This window comes from Branchiostoma lanceolatum, chromosome 17, assembly GCF_035083965.1.
Source record: "Branchiostoma lanceolatum isolate klBraLanc5 chromosome 17, klBraLanc5.hap2, whole genome shotgun sequence".
In the NCBI taxonomy this organism is placed as follows: Eukaryota; Metazoa; Chordata; class Leptocardii; order Amphioxiformes; family Branchiostomatidae; genus Branchiostoma; species Branchiostoma lanceolatum.
Window position 1 is genome coordinate 15,509,569 of NC_089738.1, and position 16,165 is coordinate 15,525,733.

Consider the following 16,165-nt stretch of genomic DNA (forward strand, 5'->3'; position numbering starts at 1 on the left):
ATCCCTAATAATTTGCAAATATTCACTTGCACTTAACATAAAAGATAGGTGCTCTCCTACAATTTTACTCGCACGAAGTGGTGCGTGCATTGGTAATCTGACATCATCATTATTTTATTTAGACCCCTGTAATCCTTTAAGTGCCTAAAGTATGTTTTACTCGAGGAAAGGAGACATTTTACGACTTCAGTATTCATTTACAGATCCCTTTTTTTTCCAATTCAAGGCATATATTTGCTCATTTTGCACCTTTTCGGTACGATTTACAGTCTGGTCGCAAACATTTTTTAGCGGACGAAAGTTGATGCGCGCTGATGTCATCCATATAATCACGTCAGCATGGCCTCACTATGAGACAAACGTTTATCATCGTATAACGACGGCCACATGATACATTCCGTTTCACTTATAGGCTGTGCTGATTTTTTTGATCTATTTTTAGACTACTTCAGAAGGAAAATTTTAAAGTGACCAGACAGGTTAGACTAACCTGGCGTCGATCATTTCAGGCAGAAGTGGTTCCGTGACGGATCAGCACTGTGACATCTCCAACGTTTTCGTCCATTTTGTCTAACAGGTGGGAATAGTATTTCTGGTTTCATTCATCCTATAGACTGACTATTTGACCAGGAGATCTGGCAACCAGTTTTCTCCACGTTCTCGGTTTCTTACTAGGACTTACGGTTCTTTATTAACAGACTAGGACATGTCGACACGTTAATTTTCTACATTTTGATGGTGAATGCTTGCTCTGTATTTCAAATACATCGCGTGGCTTTCAAAATCTATCAAAACATGTCTTCAGAATTACTTTGCTTGCTGAGGGACCGGGCACATTCGTCGTAACAAGGAGGTTTTATATAGAAGGAGAGCGGACGAGCTAGCGCCCCGCTGGGTCCTTTTGTTTTGCCCCGCTGCGACCCATTGTGTATAGCTGGCGCGGCGCCATCTTTGAACCGATGCGTGATATTCTATGCAAAGGAGCTTCGGCATGACGTCACATGTGTCGAGCATGAGCCGACCGGCAGCCGAGATGCCTCGGGTTTCCGACGATTTCCTTATCCTTGGTCGTAATCGTCTTACAATCGCAAACTGAGGCATTCTTGGAATAGCCGTGCACATGCTGTACAAAATCCAGCCGTCGGCGGTTGGTTCTGTCACAGCCCGCTTGAAAATTCTTCGACTTCCCACATGCTCGTTAATGGCTTAAAAGACTAATTTTAAGACAATATTTTAACCTCCTTGAGACAACTGATCAAATTTGCAAATTGGTGACCATTATCACCTCCTTGCCATTATCACGCCTAAGAAAACAGTAGTTATGGTTCCCAAGAGCTTCTAGTAACCATTCAACTGGATGAGCAGGCATTTGAATGAACATCTAGGTAGAGTTACTGAATGGCTGACATAATTGTAAAGAGTAGAAATTGGCCAATTAGACAGATAACATGCAAGAGGAGCTAGTCTGCTTTGCATATTGGACCCTCTGTAGCCGACTCCCTTAGCATACTATTCACTCTATTTGGTCAATCTCTACTATTTTTCGTTTTTACCACTTTGCGAAGGTACCAACCTTGCCATGTATGTGGATTTTCCGCCCAGATAGTCCAGAACACGCTTTCAGTAGATTTCGAGCGTAACGCAATGTTGGAAAATGCAGTGAGATTATAAACCTCTGTCACAAATAGCCAAGTCTTTTAAAACAGTAAAAACTATCAACACATGCTCTCTGGTATTAAAAAATCTACGTGGGGCAGCTTTCCCTAGAACTTAACAAACCAGGTTCACAGTTACAGCTTATTCGGGAATCTAGAATTTTTGTTAGTAGATATATCCCCACCTGCAAGTTTTAATATCCGTCACTGAGTCACTTCTGCCTGAAATAACAACTAACCTGTTTGTTCCCTTGTGGGTTCACTGGGAGGGTCTACTAAGTGCTAGGGGGGGGGGGGGGCTTTTACATACGGGAAACTTTGGACAACAACAGGTTGCTTATAACCTCAAACTAGTGTCGGCCCGTCCCGGAGCCGTTTTTGTTTGAAACGAATTCTAAATTCTCTTCTCATCTACTGTGAGGCAAACAATTATAACCACATAACAGCGGTCACATGACACTAGTACTGTTTCACTCTTAACTGCGACACTTCGATCATGACCTGTTGTCTGCCTGAGTCATAACTGCCTGGCAAAAAGTTACGAGACCGGTTAGACGTCATTCTATCCAGCCAGAAGTGATTCCGTGCGGTTCAACACTGCGAGATCTCCAACTTTTTGTCTCACAGGTGGGGTTATATCTACAGTACAAATTCTAGATAATCGAGGAAGTTTTCACTGTAAGCATGTCAAAAGATACCATACGTATCTCCTTTCCACTAGACAGCGAGGCAAAGGTACCAAGGTCACGGATTCCTCACTGGGCGCCGAGGAACAATAGTTCGTGTCACTGTCACTCGGGTGGGGCGAGGACATTTTGTAGGAATGGGGTGGGGTAATTGGTTTGGTTGGTAATGGCCGCCAGATTATGAATTACAGTCAGTGTCAGTGCATTTGCTACATCAATTCTGATTAATGTTGCCATCATTTGGCGTCGATCGTTCCCGGGATGCCCCCATGCAGAGTCTGGACTGCCGAAACAGAGATGGGCGCCGCCTTATGCACCTTCGGTGCGGGAAGGACTTAAACTTTAACTCAGGAGGAATCGAAGATACCCCTGCCCAATATCTCACTGATCTTGATTTTGCGGATAACCTTGCCCTAGTCGCTGAATTGATAAAAATGCAGAAACTTTACTTCAATCACGGGAAGAACCAATATTTTTTATGTCTGGAATAGAGGAGCCCTTGAATAACGATATTAGCTATTCTTATCGCCAGATCAATGAAGTGAACAAAGAAAGAATTATTGAATCTCTAACAAACACATCTTGGGATTCCGTCTTAGAAGAAACTGATACAGAACTGGCTTACGAAAAATTTGTAACTACTTTTTGTCTACTGTTTGACGAATCATTTCCAAAGAAAACAGCTAAACTCGATGAACACCTCGCAGGAAACCATGGTTGACCCGTGGCCTGCTTAAGTCAATTAAGAAGAAAACCAAACTATATGTCAAATACGTTTAATGCCCAACCCCTTTGACTGAGAGCGCCTACAAAATGTACAAAAACAAATTAAATCACACTTTAAGAATGGCCAAAAAGAATTATTACCACAGCAAATTCACAGAAGCCTCGAATAATGTGAAGCAAACATGGAATATCATCAATGACCTGTTGAATCGCAGTAATAGAACAAAAACAGCCCCACATAAAATACAAAACGGTGACCAAGTTATCACTGATAAAAGTGAAATGTGCGAAGAATTTAATGATTTCTTTGTTAATGTCGGTCCTTCCCTAGAAAGCAAAATTCCCACTGTGACGAAAAATCCTTTTGACTACATCAAGACTCATCTTAATAGTCAACTAACATCATTTGAACCACCCTCTACTGACGAAGTTATAGACATAGTACGAACTCTGAAAGATTCTGCTGCTGGACACGATGAAATTAGTGCGAAAATACTCAAGATTTCCTTACCTCATATCATTTGTCCACTTATTCATGTCCTAACTTTATCAGTTCAGAACGTTTGGTCCCGAAACCAACTAAAATTGCTAAAGTAACTCCCATATTTAAGAGCAATGATTCTACCTCTGTCAACAATTACCGCCCGATCTCAGTTCTACCCTGCATATCCAAAATTCTTGACAAACTGATTTATAGTCGTCTCTTAAAACATCTAAACGATAATGATATTCTCTACAAACACCAATATGGTTTTAGAAAAGGGTATTCTACCTCTATGGCCCTTATACAATTAATGGACAGGATTACTACGGCTATTGACAATAAAGAATTCACAATTGGGATCTTTTTAGACCTAAGTAAAGCGTTTGATACGGTAAATCATTCCATCCTGCTCCAAAAACTCAAGAAATACGGCATAGATGACTCGGCACTTAAGTGGTTTATCAGCTACTTATCCGATAGAAAACAGTACGTTGCCCTAAAGGAAAACACGTCATCTTGCAAACCAGTTAAGTGTGGCGTTCCCCAGGGATCTATTTTAGGCCCTCTTTTGTTTTTGATTTACGTTAATGACCTTCCCGAAGCATCCTCAATTATCTTTCTTATTCTATTTGGTGATGACACAAATATTTTTCTTTCACACACAGATTTTGATGTCTTAATAAGACTAACAGACAAAGAACTAGCAAAGGTCGTTACATGGTTCGTCGAAGTTAATAAGCTATCTGTTAATGTTAAAAAGACTTTTTATCTTATCTTCTGTAGTAAAAACAAGGCATATAATAGAAACAATGCCAACATTTTTTGAAAGAACCTTCCTCTCTCCCAAGAATGTCAGGCGAAATTTCTAGGAATTCTAATTGATGACAGATTGACATGGAAGTCTCACATTGCCATGGTAGCTGATAAAATTTCAAAAACTATAGGAATCCTGGGGAGAATCCGTCACCTTATAACCCGTAAAACCTTTATTTCAATATATAACAGTTTAGTTTACCCCTACCTCATCTATTGTAATATTGTCTGGGGTAATGCCTACAGAACTACCCTTCGCCCAATATTAATTCTCCAAAAAAAATTTGTACGCATCGCTTCTGGTTCAAATTTCCACACGCACTCACTACCTCTATTTGAAAAACTTAGAATTTTGAATATTTATGATATAAACAGATTTCAACTTGCTCTTTTCACAGCCAAATTCATTAACCATAATCTGCCTGATACTTTTGACGACTTTATTAATTTTCGCTCCCAGTTTCACAATTACCAAACACGTCAAACCTCAAATTTACATATCCCTCTATTCAGAACTACTTTAGCCCAAATGAGTGTAAAATTCAAATGCATCAATGTCTGGAATAGCCTCTCCTCCCCCTTAAGAACTTTACCTCTGTGATAACCTTCAAATGTCATCTTCGAGACTATCTTCTTTCAAATCCGAACTACTTCTAAAAATATTTCTGGTCCTCGTTTGTGATAATTTCTTTCGTTTAATCTGTATTACATTATCAGTATTTGATTTTTCATTATATAGTTGTTCGTTATGTTTATTTCATCATTTGTTATTACCTTTGTTCGATATTCATATTATCATTGTGTAAATTTGTTAAGTTAAAAGGAGGAGGGCATCTATAAGCCTTGCAGGCTTCATCCCCCTCCTGCACGTTTTTATTGTACCTCTGATTATTTCATTATTACTTTCTGTTTTTTTTATGTGCGAATAAATAAAAAATAAAACAAAAACAAAACCTGCGTACCTATAGCTAGTGGGGCTTTATTGTAATGAGTCAAAGGCAGTGAGAATACATTAGTGACATCTCTGGATCATTGGAAGCTCATTCAAAGAGTAGATAACTTCAAATATCTTGGTTCCTACATCATCAAAAGGCTTCGAAATTAGGAAAGCCCTAGCATGAAAAAAAAGCAAGCATCAAACTGGACAAAATTTGGAAATAGAACATTCCCAACAAACTGAAGGTCCAAGTTTTCCTTATCTTTGTGGAACCAATACTGCTCTACGGTGCAGAAACGTGGACACTTACATGTCAGCTCAGAAACAGATCGGATGGAACCTACTCAAACTTCTGCGCAGGGCACAGAACATATCTTGGACACAACATTACTACTATCAAAACAATCGATAGAAGTCTCCCACGGCTATCTCAAAAGCTCATCTACTGTCGAGTAAAATTTGCTGGGCATCGCTGTTGAGCCAAGTAGGAAATCGTTTCATCCGTCCTCCTACGGAAACCAAGTGGCCGAGTGCATTGCAGAAGTTTGACTTCTACTGACACTTTTGTTAGAGCTAGAGATATTGGAATAGAATATGAGTATTATGAGCACTTAGAAAAAGTAATGCTTAACAGGGCTATGTGGAGTGCAAAATGTATCAGCTTGATCCCGGCTGATACACGTCGACAGATCATGACGATGATGGATGCGTTGATTTTCCCCTGATTTCGAAAAACATTTCGGCGATGGCCCACATGACAAGATATAGATAGAAAAATGCAGTATAATATTGTTTACGTGTTTGATTGCTTGCTTATTTTTCTGCCCCTGTAGACAGGATCTAGGAGAATGTAGTTTGTGGCGAATAACCGTTCTGTAAATGTTGTCTGCGTGTTTCTGCCCCGCGCATGGCAAAGACCAGCCAGACAACTCTGTAGGCGTGAAGATACATGATGGTGATGACGTGTTCTTTACGTGTTTGTTTTTCTGACCATGTTACGCATAAAGATAATACAAGAGAATGCAGTACGTGGCGAATAACCGTCCCGTGCTTGGGGTCAGGCGGGAGGACTACAACACCTGGGAAGGCCGCGCGCCGCTATCTCCTGCGCATGTGCAGCAGCTTGTCGCCAAAGGCGTCACGGTTCTGGTACAGCCGGCCAGCAAACGGGCCTACAGCGGAAAGGTACGGGTGCACGACATTTTCACTTTTTGATTTACTTTCACTTCCCTTTCCCAATACGAAAACAGTTATTTTAACCCAGCAATAATCTATCTCATAGTTCTGAGTGCGCATGTGCAGTGTGATACACTTTGGTCTAAAGTCAAAGGTTAAGGCCCCTAAATTGTAAGCAGTCATTTATGTAGACTTACTGGCCTCGTGGATATTACGCCTTAGGGCCTTAACCGCTGATGTAACCCACATCTCCAAGCAGATCCTCATGTGGCCAAAATGTCAACTGTCGTTAAATACTTAATTTCGTTCCATGCCCTTTCCGGGAGTATCAGGCAGCTGGACTGATCCGCTGTGGTCTAAAGTCAACGTTCCAACATGTACATGAAACAGTCATTTTCTAGGCGTGCTGGGCGCGTGGAGTTTGTTTTAATCTCAGGGGCCTTAACGGTTAACCCCTGTACTTACCCAGTCCCTTACACTAGCTATGAAGTAGCTTATCGCGGTAAGGAATTTGTTATTGGGCTGGTTAAAGATGCCAAACTTTCGTACCATACGTCCCCCAATATTGTTTTCGTCTCAGGGGCACAGTACACTGTGAAGCGGTTTACAAGATTCAGAAATTGCAACAGGGAATCTGTTTTTGTGCTGGATAAACTATTCTCCAACTCAAAGAATGTGACTCAACGGAATTTTCGATTGTCAAAGACTCATTTTGTTCCATACCACGACCCCACCCCCCTTTCCAGGAGTACCAGGCAGCAGGTGCGCACATCCGCGAGGACCTGTCCGAGGCGTCCGTGATTCTGGGAGTCAAGACGGCTCCTCCAGGGGAGTTACTGCCCAACAAGACCTACGCCTTCTTCTCCCACACGATCAAGGCTCAGGAGGCGAACATGCCCATGCTGGACGCCATCCTAGAAAAGGTAAGCCAACGGTACTAAACACACACACACACACACACACACACACACACACACACACACACACACATACACACACGTGCGCTCGCGCACACACACACACACACGCACACACAGACGCACACAAACACCGAAACACACACACACACTTACACACACGTGCACGTGCACGCACGCACACATACACACACACACAAAGACACACACTTATACACGCAATCGGGAGTTTAGTTTCAGGCGGCACATGGCACACTGCTCAACACATAGCAGAAACACTCACGCACACAAAAACACGCACACATAAACATACATATACACTGACTTATATCACAGCAAGAAAACGTCTGTAGAAAGAATACAGGAATATAAGTTTTGACTATTTTTGAACACAGAACATCCGGATCTTTGACTACGAGATGATGCTGGACGAGGCTGGAGTCAGTCCTGTTGCGGGGGCGATGGGGAGGCTCGCCGGGATCTCAGGTTAGTCGCCATCGCTCACATGTAGCAATGCTCCTTCCTCGTCTCTATACTATGTAGTATGTACTATGTACTATTGGCATTATGAAATGTTAAATCCCTCAACTGAAAGCTCAATCTTGATTTATATCGTTGCTATGGTAACATGGGATTGTATACGGTTAAACATGCATGGTTATGCTAGGGTCACATTCCCAACCGGGGCCCGGCCGGGCTATTTTCGAAAACAAAAAATTAAAGTGCATATCAATAAATATGCACAAGCTATGCTCTTAGATGATTTTCATTAAGTTTTGCGTTTTTCATTGTCTTCTATATCACATTTTTCGTTCACAAAGGCTTCCCGGCCGGGCCGCAGATTGGAAATGTGACCCAATTGCAAGAATTACACGTGTTAGTTGTAGGATCAAACACAGTAACAAAACATCCCAGCCTTTCCGGTGTCAGTTAATCCCACATCTGACACCATGTTGTAGCCTTCGATACTATCCCACGATTCCTACTATATGTGAACAACCAGTGGCTCTGTCAAACCCGGATTACTATGAGGAAATGACATACAGGTTTCAATCTTGATGTTCGTATAATCAACAGTCTTAATTTCCACTTTATCAAGGAATGATCAACATTCTACACGCCATGGGAACTCGCCTGTTGGCCCTGGGACATCACACACCATTTCTGGTGAGCAGCGTGGTTGTTTCACAATTTTGACTCCCTGCCAAAAACTTGCAGTCTCATGATCTCCCTCTAAAATGTTTACCACGTAATGTCCAAAATCATCAAGTGTCTCTGCAGCTGTCACTGACGAAAAATAGCAAATGCTGTCTGTAACGTCAGACTGTTTCAACATTTTAGCCAGTTGCTTCAGTAACTGTTTTTGGCGTATCTTATTACCTGGATGCCTAACCTTCATCAACGTTTCTGTCTCCATTAATCGTTAACGCGTTGATTTTCCGATACCCATTTTGATATGTCATATTTCTTTTTTTTGTTCAGAGGATCGGCCTCACCCACAGTTACAGGAACATCGAGATGTGCCGTCAGGCCGTGAGGGATTGTGGGTATGACATTGCCCTGGGGAGGATGCCGGAGTCCATAGGACCGTTGACCTTTCTGTTCACCGGGTCAGGATACGTGTCAAAGGTCAGTCCAACAAGACTGATTCCCCTGTCCCTTGTACTGAATGACACACCAACAAGACTTTTGTTCCTGTCCCTGAATGACACACCAACAAGACTGGTGACCCCTGTCCCTGAATGACATGCCAACAAGACTTTTGTTCCTGTCCTTAAATGGCACACCAATAAGACTGGTGCCCCCTGTCCCTGATACTGAATAACACACCAACAAGACTTTTGTTCCTGTCCCTGAATGACACACCAACAAGACTGGTGCCCCCTGTCCCTAGTGCTGAATGACACACCATTAGAACAGGATGTTCCACGGTGTGCAGGAAATGTTGAAATTTACGTTTGTCGTTCCCAGGGTGCACAGGAGATGTTGAAGGAGCTGCCTGTCAAGTTCGTTGACCCTACCGAGCTGAGAGACATTTGCGCTTCCGGCGGTGAGTTTGCTCTGGTAGAAATATGTAACTTAAGATTAAGTTTATTCGTTTTCTTGTTTTCACCGTACTAGTACAGCCGAAAAGTTTTCAAGTCAGTTTCAACGACTGTTTTCTTTACATCAGTGAAGACTGGAGCTCATCTCTGGCTGCAGCCTCAAATCCACCAATCTTTTCCGTGATTATCTAAGCTTTATTTCCTGATTTTTGTGATGTGATTGATCCCAGGCAAGTAGTTTAGGGTCCCCTTTGACCATGTCCATGATTTCATCAAGTTTGAGTCTGTCATGATAATTTACCTGCACAGATATATTGTAATACCCCGTGTAGCAACTGTGTTGTTGATATCGTTTCCAGACACCACCCGTGTGTACGCCGCCGTTCTGAGTCGACACCACCACCTCCGACAGAAGGAGTCCGGCCGCTACGATGAGAAAGAGTACACGGCACATCCGGAAAAATATGTCTCCATATTTGCCGAACAGGTTTGTACTAACATGGAAAATTAGTTTGTAAAGCCACGAGATGTAACCACACATGGGCCATGTTTCCTCTCCTAGTAGCTTGAATAAAAGACTTAAAGCACTCAAAAAGTACACATGTAGATTCACAAAAAAAGTCCAATGGTACTGTAAGGGCATCGGTATGACATACCAAGTACCATCCGGTAGTATTGTAAAACTCAACATATTTGGATATTTAGTACACTAGTCTACAGACCGGTACTCATGGTCATGGTAACTCTACGTTTATAAGTGCATATAAGAGCTATATCTGCTTAAAGTATGAGTTTAATAAGAAGACGTCTTCATGTTTTCTCTTTAGTTCGCCCCGTACGTGTCCTGTCTGGTGAACGGCATGTACTGGCCTGCCGCCGGGCCGCGTCTGCTCACCAACGTCGACCTGCAGGGGCTGCTGGGAAACAACATGGCGGCCAACGGAGTTCGAATTCCAAACGGAGGTCCCGACGAAGTTCCCGGATGTACCAGCGGAGGTCCCGGATATCCCCCCTTGCCCCAGCGGCTGATCGCTGTGAGCGACATCTCGGCGGACGAAGGCGGGTCGCTGGAGTTCATGACCGAATGCACCTCCATGGACAGCCCGTTCGAAGTGTCTGACGGGACAAAGTCTGTGCCAGGGTACGATCTTCGGTTCTATTGAATGTCTTATAATATCCAGGAGGTTTAATCAAACCTCTTTGGTCTTATATGTTCTCCTAATGCATTGAAGTGGTTTTTGCCTTGTCTGAATTAAAATAATCGTTGATCAACTGAGGTGGAGCCAATGATTAATTATCATCATTCATTCGGTTTGTGTACGATGCATTGATGTCTCTCTGTATATTATCTTGTAGGTTGTGATTTATGAATGAAAATGTGGAAGACAATTATGTTGAGGCTAGCCTAGCCTCCATTCCAGCTCCCACCTGAAGGACGTGTTTTTTGGCCATATAGCGGCATATTAAAGAGCACATGAGCGATCAGAAAATATAAATGAAAACAACCCCCCAAAACATGGAAAAACCCCAGCCATCTTGAAGATCTGCACAGGAGGCTAGGGCTCGCCCATGTTAAGACTATTATGCACATGTGTTCCTTCCTCCGCAGTAGCAGGTACTACCAGCTGAGCTGATCATATGAACGCTGGTCCGTTGTCTCCGACGACTCCGGCAGACAGGAGTACACGGAGGTATTCCTGTGTACTCCTCCGTACAGTTAGAAGGAGGTTTGCAGGAGGTTAAAACCTAAACCGCTTTGCTTTCTTTTGCAATCTACTAATGTTTGAAGCTGAAACTAATGTCTGAAGTCCATTCTGTCCACATTTGTGTGCCTTTTCATGTTTATATCAGTACTAATTAGTAACGTTAACCTTTACGTACAGTACAAAATTTTATAGTTCGTCCTAGAAATGTTCGTATTTTGTATGTCTAACTTCTTGGTACAGCATATCGTAAACATGCCGTAGCTAGTCTTAACTGCACAGCGTTGTCATGTTTGCTATGAAATGATATCGATTTTGCTATTGAAAACCTCTAAAACGTTATAGGATTTCTTCCAGAAGTTATTGTGCCCGTTGATACCTCTAATTTCTTACTCGTTGTCCCCCCAAAGGATCATGGGTGATGGCGTTGTGGTCTGCTCGGTGGACAACCTTCCCGCGCAGCTGCCACGGGAGGCGACGGACATCTTCGGCGGCCAGCTGCTACCCTACGTCTGGGAAATGGTACGATTGTGGTCAGGGGTGCAGCGTCAGGGGTTCTGTGTCTGTATTTGTATAGCCGGTATAACCGCCCTTCGGCGTAACACATCAGCTTTACGATTGGTCTACAGTCTACGAATCTGACTTCCTTTAAGAGACTATTGAAGTAACGGAAATGAACAAAACGAACGGACACGGACCATGAACCAGCTTTCGCCCTACTAGATGTTGTAGCAATTGTATATTGTTGTACCATAAATATGTAATGATATATGTGGATAGAGTTATTAGGACACTGTTATCTGTTATATTGTATCTCACCCTGACCTCAATGAAAAGCAGCCTGCGTGCCGATTTGAGCTTATCATGAATAAACAAAGATTCAAACAAACAAACGCAGCTTCGCCATATGATAAAATCACATAAATTTACACACATCACCTCTGGATGTACTGAGTGTGATCCTCTCTCCACAGCTCCACTCCGTGACAGAGGTGCCGTTTGAGAGCCAAGCCCACCTGTTCTCTAAGACTCTTCAAGATGTAAGTAAACACATGGGTCATCTAAGCAACTTTAACCTCTATAAGACTTTTTCTCCAAGACATATGTAAATGCCCCCATCAGCCAAATCCATAACTTGATAAATTTGACCAAGGAATCTCCATTTAACCTCCTTGACCTTGCTCTGACCTCAAACCACTGCCCTCTTACCCCTAACCTCTACTCTTTATCCTTTGAATCACCCAATTGACATTTTCAAGGGGGACAAAAATGCAAATTATGTTGTGTGTTTTTTTTTTTCATTTGCAGGCAACCATCGCTTCTAACGGGAAGTTGAGGCCGAAGTACGAGTACATCTCGGAACTGAGGGCATCGAAGAACAAGCAGCAGTAGGCATCCGCTACTTTGACGGCCCTGGTTGGACGTATAGAATAATTGAATCAAAAACAGTATTTACTACTGAATCACAGCTTTTCTATGTACTAGTACCCAAGTGTATTGCTGTTAGTAAAAACCAGGTATGTATATGTCAAGTAAGAGCTGAGGTTGTGGCTAAACGGTGTCAATAAATTGGTCATTATCTCATCCTTAATCCAGTTGTCTTTCTCTTGGCTTTTTCATCTATTGTTGATTATTACAATCTGGGCGGATTAGTAATACATGTACCCTTGGGCACACAGCAATTAGATTTTTTGGTGATACACAATATGTACTACAGCATATTTCATACGTAAAGAGATAGTAAGATATACTTGAAACATAGAGATATGTAAAGTTAAAAACAAAATCACAAGTAAAGTTGATACAATCCAACAGTATAGGGGAATATGAAGAGATCGTCAGAATTGATATTTGCTGATTCAACTGACATAGTATACTATGATTGTAATATATAAACAGCAGTCTCAAGTTGTTATTTAGCAAGAATGTCACATACTAGTAATCAGTCCACACTTCACAGACAAAATTGCAATTGAGTTTTGTAGAATCCTTTACTACTTAAATACACTACTAGAATACACAAAATAAACAAACTGTACATCAGGTCTACTGTGTTTTGTCTCTTGAATATGTCCTAGTTTGTTGGCTGAAAATATGTACAGGAGAAAGTAGCTGTATTCTGGGGGATAATGAAGACCTACATGTACATGTAGTAATAACAAAGATTGCTTTAAGTATTAGTATTCTAAACATAAAGAGACATTGGTATTGACATAATAGGTTCAACATTACACTTATCGGCAATATCAACTAGCTTCGGACAGTTTTCCTTTTGAATCATCTTTATAACTGGCATCATTCATTACTATATGGAATTCCTGGTAACAATTGGCAAAATTTGCCAGTCAGCAAGAAATGTATCCACCCTTGTGTGGGTCTAGGTGTTCTTGTAATTTCACAGACATGAGTTGACCAGATCTAACACATACAGCCCAGAACATACTATTTACTTGTTGACTTGATACTACACTGTCCACTTCAGGCACCTTAGAAGGAAGAAAGAAAAATACATGTTAGATGCACCACAAACATATGCTCTGTCTTGCATTGCATGGCATTGCTATTTGTATGATTGTTTCAACTGTCCCTGCAAAAAATGCAACCATAAAACCACTCTAATATCTAACTGGTATAATATCACTCTAATATCAACTGTGTCAGGATGTGGACTGTGCTTTGGAGGACCTGACCAGTGCGATGGAGGATAGTATTAGTAATAGAATACTATTTACATTAATAGAATACTATTTACAGTAATAGAATACTATTTACAGTAATAGAATACTATTTACAGTAATAGATGACTATTTACAGTAATAGAATACTATTTACAGTAATAGATGACTATTTACAGTAATAGAATACTATTTACAGTAATAGATTACTATTTACAGTAATAGATTACTATTTACAGTAAGTCTTCTCCTGAGATGTTGCTCACCTTGTATCTTGATGTGTTCCTAAACACCTGACACAGCAGTACCTGGCACCACAGGTAACACAGGTGTAGTTGGAGGGGAACGTAGGATCATGTTAAGGTTGTGTATGTATGAAATACTGTTGCCATAGAACTAAAAGCAACCAAAAAAAGGAAAGTAAACATTTATAATTCAACTTTAATAAAGGATCCTGATAGACAATTCTATGCTTACATAAATACTGGTATCAAGTTCTATCAACCTTTCTACAATAAACATAAACCTTAATAGCAGTAAAATGAAATGGTCCCATAGCCTTCTTGAGGTTGTAGGGGCAGTATGTCGTTAATCCACTGTGTCTAGGGCACAGTATTGGAAGACAGAGCCTTCTTCCGCCTTTACCTCCCAAACTGAAGTCAGGTACCCATTTACACCTGGGTGTAGTGAGGAAAGTTGTGTTAAGTGCCTTTCCCAAAAACACAACATCTACTCAGGAATTGAATCTGTAACCTCTCCACCTATTGTCTGCTGGCCAAATGTTTCTGAAGACCCCTCAGCAAAAGTAGTACCCAGTACTACTTATACATATACACGTATATACTAGTACATTATATGAACTAGTTTTGAAAGGATATCCACACACTGCACAGAACTTTCTCTCGGGGTACTCGGATGGTGGCACTTGTGCTGTAAGGTAGTTAGGTCCTCCTCTTATACTGAGTTGCTAGGACAATGAGAGAAAAGGAACAATGATATTCAATGAAATGCTGTATACTAGGGGTATAAGCAAAAGGAACGTCTATTACAGTCAGAGTAGACCATAAGGTATACAAGCTACTAATACAAGTGATAGCAAATTAGGAACTTGTTTTGTCATTAATTGTGTTTACCAACATTTTAACATATGTTATTGCTTCTGAGGCAAATAACTACATGTTACATACTAGAAAAACACAATGTCAACAATGAGGATTTGAAATTGAAACCGATTTTACCTCTTCTTCTAACAATGTCTGGAAGTTTTTTCTGAACCTCTGCTTAAAATGATCTCCTCTCGTTTTCTTCTTCTTCTTGGTAGCAGCTGTGTCCAAAGAGATGTTATACATTACATTAAAATGATAAGTACAATAGAATTACAGTGTAAAATACATCACAAACCACCCAGTGGTGTGAAAGTACAGGGTACTAGATAACTCACAGCCTCGGGCAAAGAGACCAGACAAAGAGCAGTCAAGGCTGAAAGGTATCAGGTCGTTTCCCTGTGATGCACTTTCCCCATCAGAACATTTCTATGGTTCCTACCTGGCCAAAGATTCTACTTTACTTTACTCTACTTTAAATCAAACTAAATTAATCTTGTCTTACCCTCATGATTAAAGAAATCATGTAATGAACATAGAAGAGAATTTTCAACCAACTTTTCAAACATGAGTGAAGATAAAAAAAAAAACTTCGACAAACTAATTTCAAATTTCTTGAACAAGAACAACTCACGTGAGTCATTGGTGTCGCTAAACTGTGGCAGCTTTTTGTTTACTAAGACGAGGTTGGCATGTGGGTCGTCGTGGAAGTTGTCTCTTTCCAGGTTCTCTATTTGTCGCCGCTGCCGTTTTAGTCGTGTGATGTTGTCAATCACTCTTCTCTTATCTGCATCTCGAAGCCGCCCTGTAGAAATGATATACACAACGTACTAGTATGTGATTCTAAATTTCGTTTCAAAACAATAAATTTGCATCATATCTTGGTGTGTGGGGAGGGGGTGCACAAACTAAAGGCGATATTTTGAACTAAAAGCGCACGCATAACATTATATTAGATCTGCTGCATTCTTTATTTGTTTAACAACTAAATATTACTGTTACTACACCGAAAGCTGAGCAAAATGGCCTCAAAACTTCACAATTGTGTACAAACCGCTTTCCCTCGCTTTCTTGTCAGCCATTTTCGATGACATCATGGGTCAAAGGCCATTATATTTCAAAATCCATCTTTTGATACCTTTTGCAGCCATAAATTGACTCATTTGTGTAAGTATATTACATTTTTATTGAAAGTATTACATACAGAGTAGATATAGCACGTTTTATATGGCATTTTGCTAATAA

At 41.1% G+C, this 16,165-nt stretch overlaps 3 protein-coding genes across 16 annotated transcripts in view; 1 reads left to right on the forward strand and 2 right to left on the reverse strand.

The window, feature by feature from the left end:
• Positions 1-1,985, reverse strand: part of LOC136422354 (methyltransferase-like protein 27) — a 28,908-nt gene extending 26,923 nt beyond the window's left edge. For 2 of the 6 annotated variants that reach the window (XM_066410065.1, XM_066410063.1), the window contains exon 1: positions 491-595. In XM_066410065.1, coding sequence (XP_066266162.1) covers positions 491-504 — 14 coding nt within the window. In that variant the 5' untranslated portion in view covers positions 505-595. Of the gene's footprint in view, positions 1-490; positions 596-1,573 lie in introns of those variants that run through there. The other 4 variants (XM_066410069.1, XM_066410066.1, XM_066410061.1 and 1 more) reach the window with 4 other exon arrangements.
• LOC136422348 (alpha-aminoadipic semialdehyde synthase, mitochondrial-like) lies at positions 463-13,187 on the forward strand. 9 transcript variants are annotated; one of them, XM_066410050.1, is made up of 12 exons: positions 463-577; positions 6,309-6,486; positions 7,224-7,400; positions 7,790-7,880; positions 8,494-8,561; positions 8,877-9,023; positions 9,366-9,444; positions 9,799-9,926; positions 10,267-10,580; positions 11,553-11,664; positions 12,117-12,182; positions 12,451-13,187. In XM_066410050.1, exons 2-12 carry the CDS (start codon positions 6,322-6,324, stop codon positions 12,532-12,534), a joined length of 1,431 nt encoding a protein of 476 aa, XP_066266147.1. In that variant the 5' UTR covers positions 463-577; positions 6,309-6,321; the 3' UTR covers positions 12,535-13,187. The 9 variants fall into 9 exon arrangements, 5 of the variants coding, with proteins under 5 accessions (XP_066266147.1, XP_066266149.1, XP_066266150.1 ...); XM_066410051.1 differs by lacking the exon at positions 463-577 and adding an exon at positions 2,176-2,282; XR_010753604.1 differs by lacking the exons at positions 12,117-12,182; positions 12,451-13,187 and adding an exon at positions 11,049-11,166 and having other exon boundaries at positions 11,553-11,666.
• Positions 13,115-16,104, reverse strand: LOC136422353 (zinc finger HIT domain-containing protein 1-like). The gene is made up of 6 exons (XM_066410059.1): positions 15,975-16,104; positions 15,555-15,725; positions 15,056-15,141; positions 14,696-14,784; positions 14,084-14,164; positions 13,115-13,628 (listed from the first exon to the last, which is right to left on the reverse strand). The coding sequence occupies exons 1-6, from the start codon at positions 16,015-16,017 to the stop codon at positions 13,607-13,609; spliced, it is 492 nt and encodes a 163-aa protein (XP_066266156.1). The 5' UTR covers positions 16,018-16,104; the 3' UTR covers positions 13,115-13,606.
• Positions 16,105-16,165: the final 61 nt, after the last annotated feature.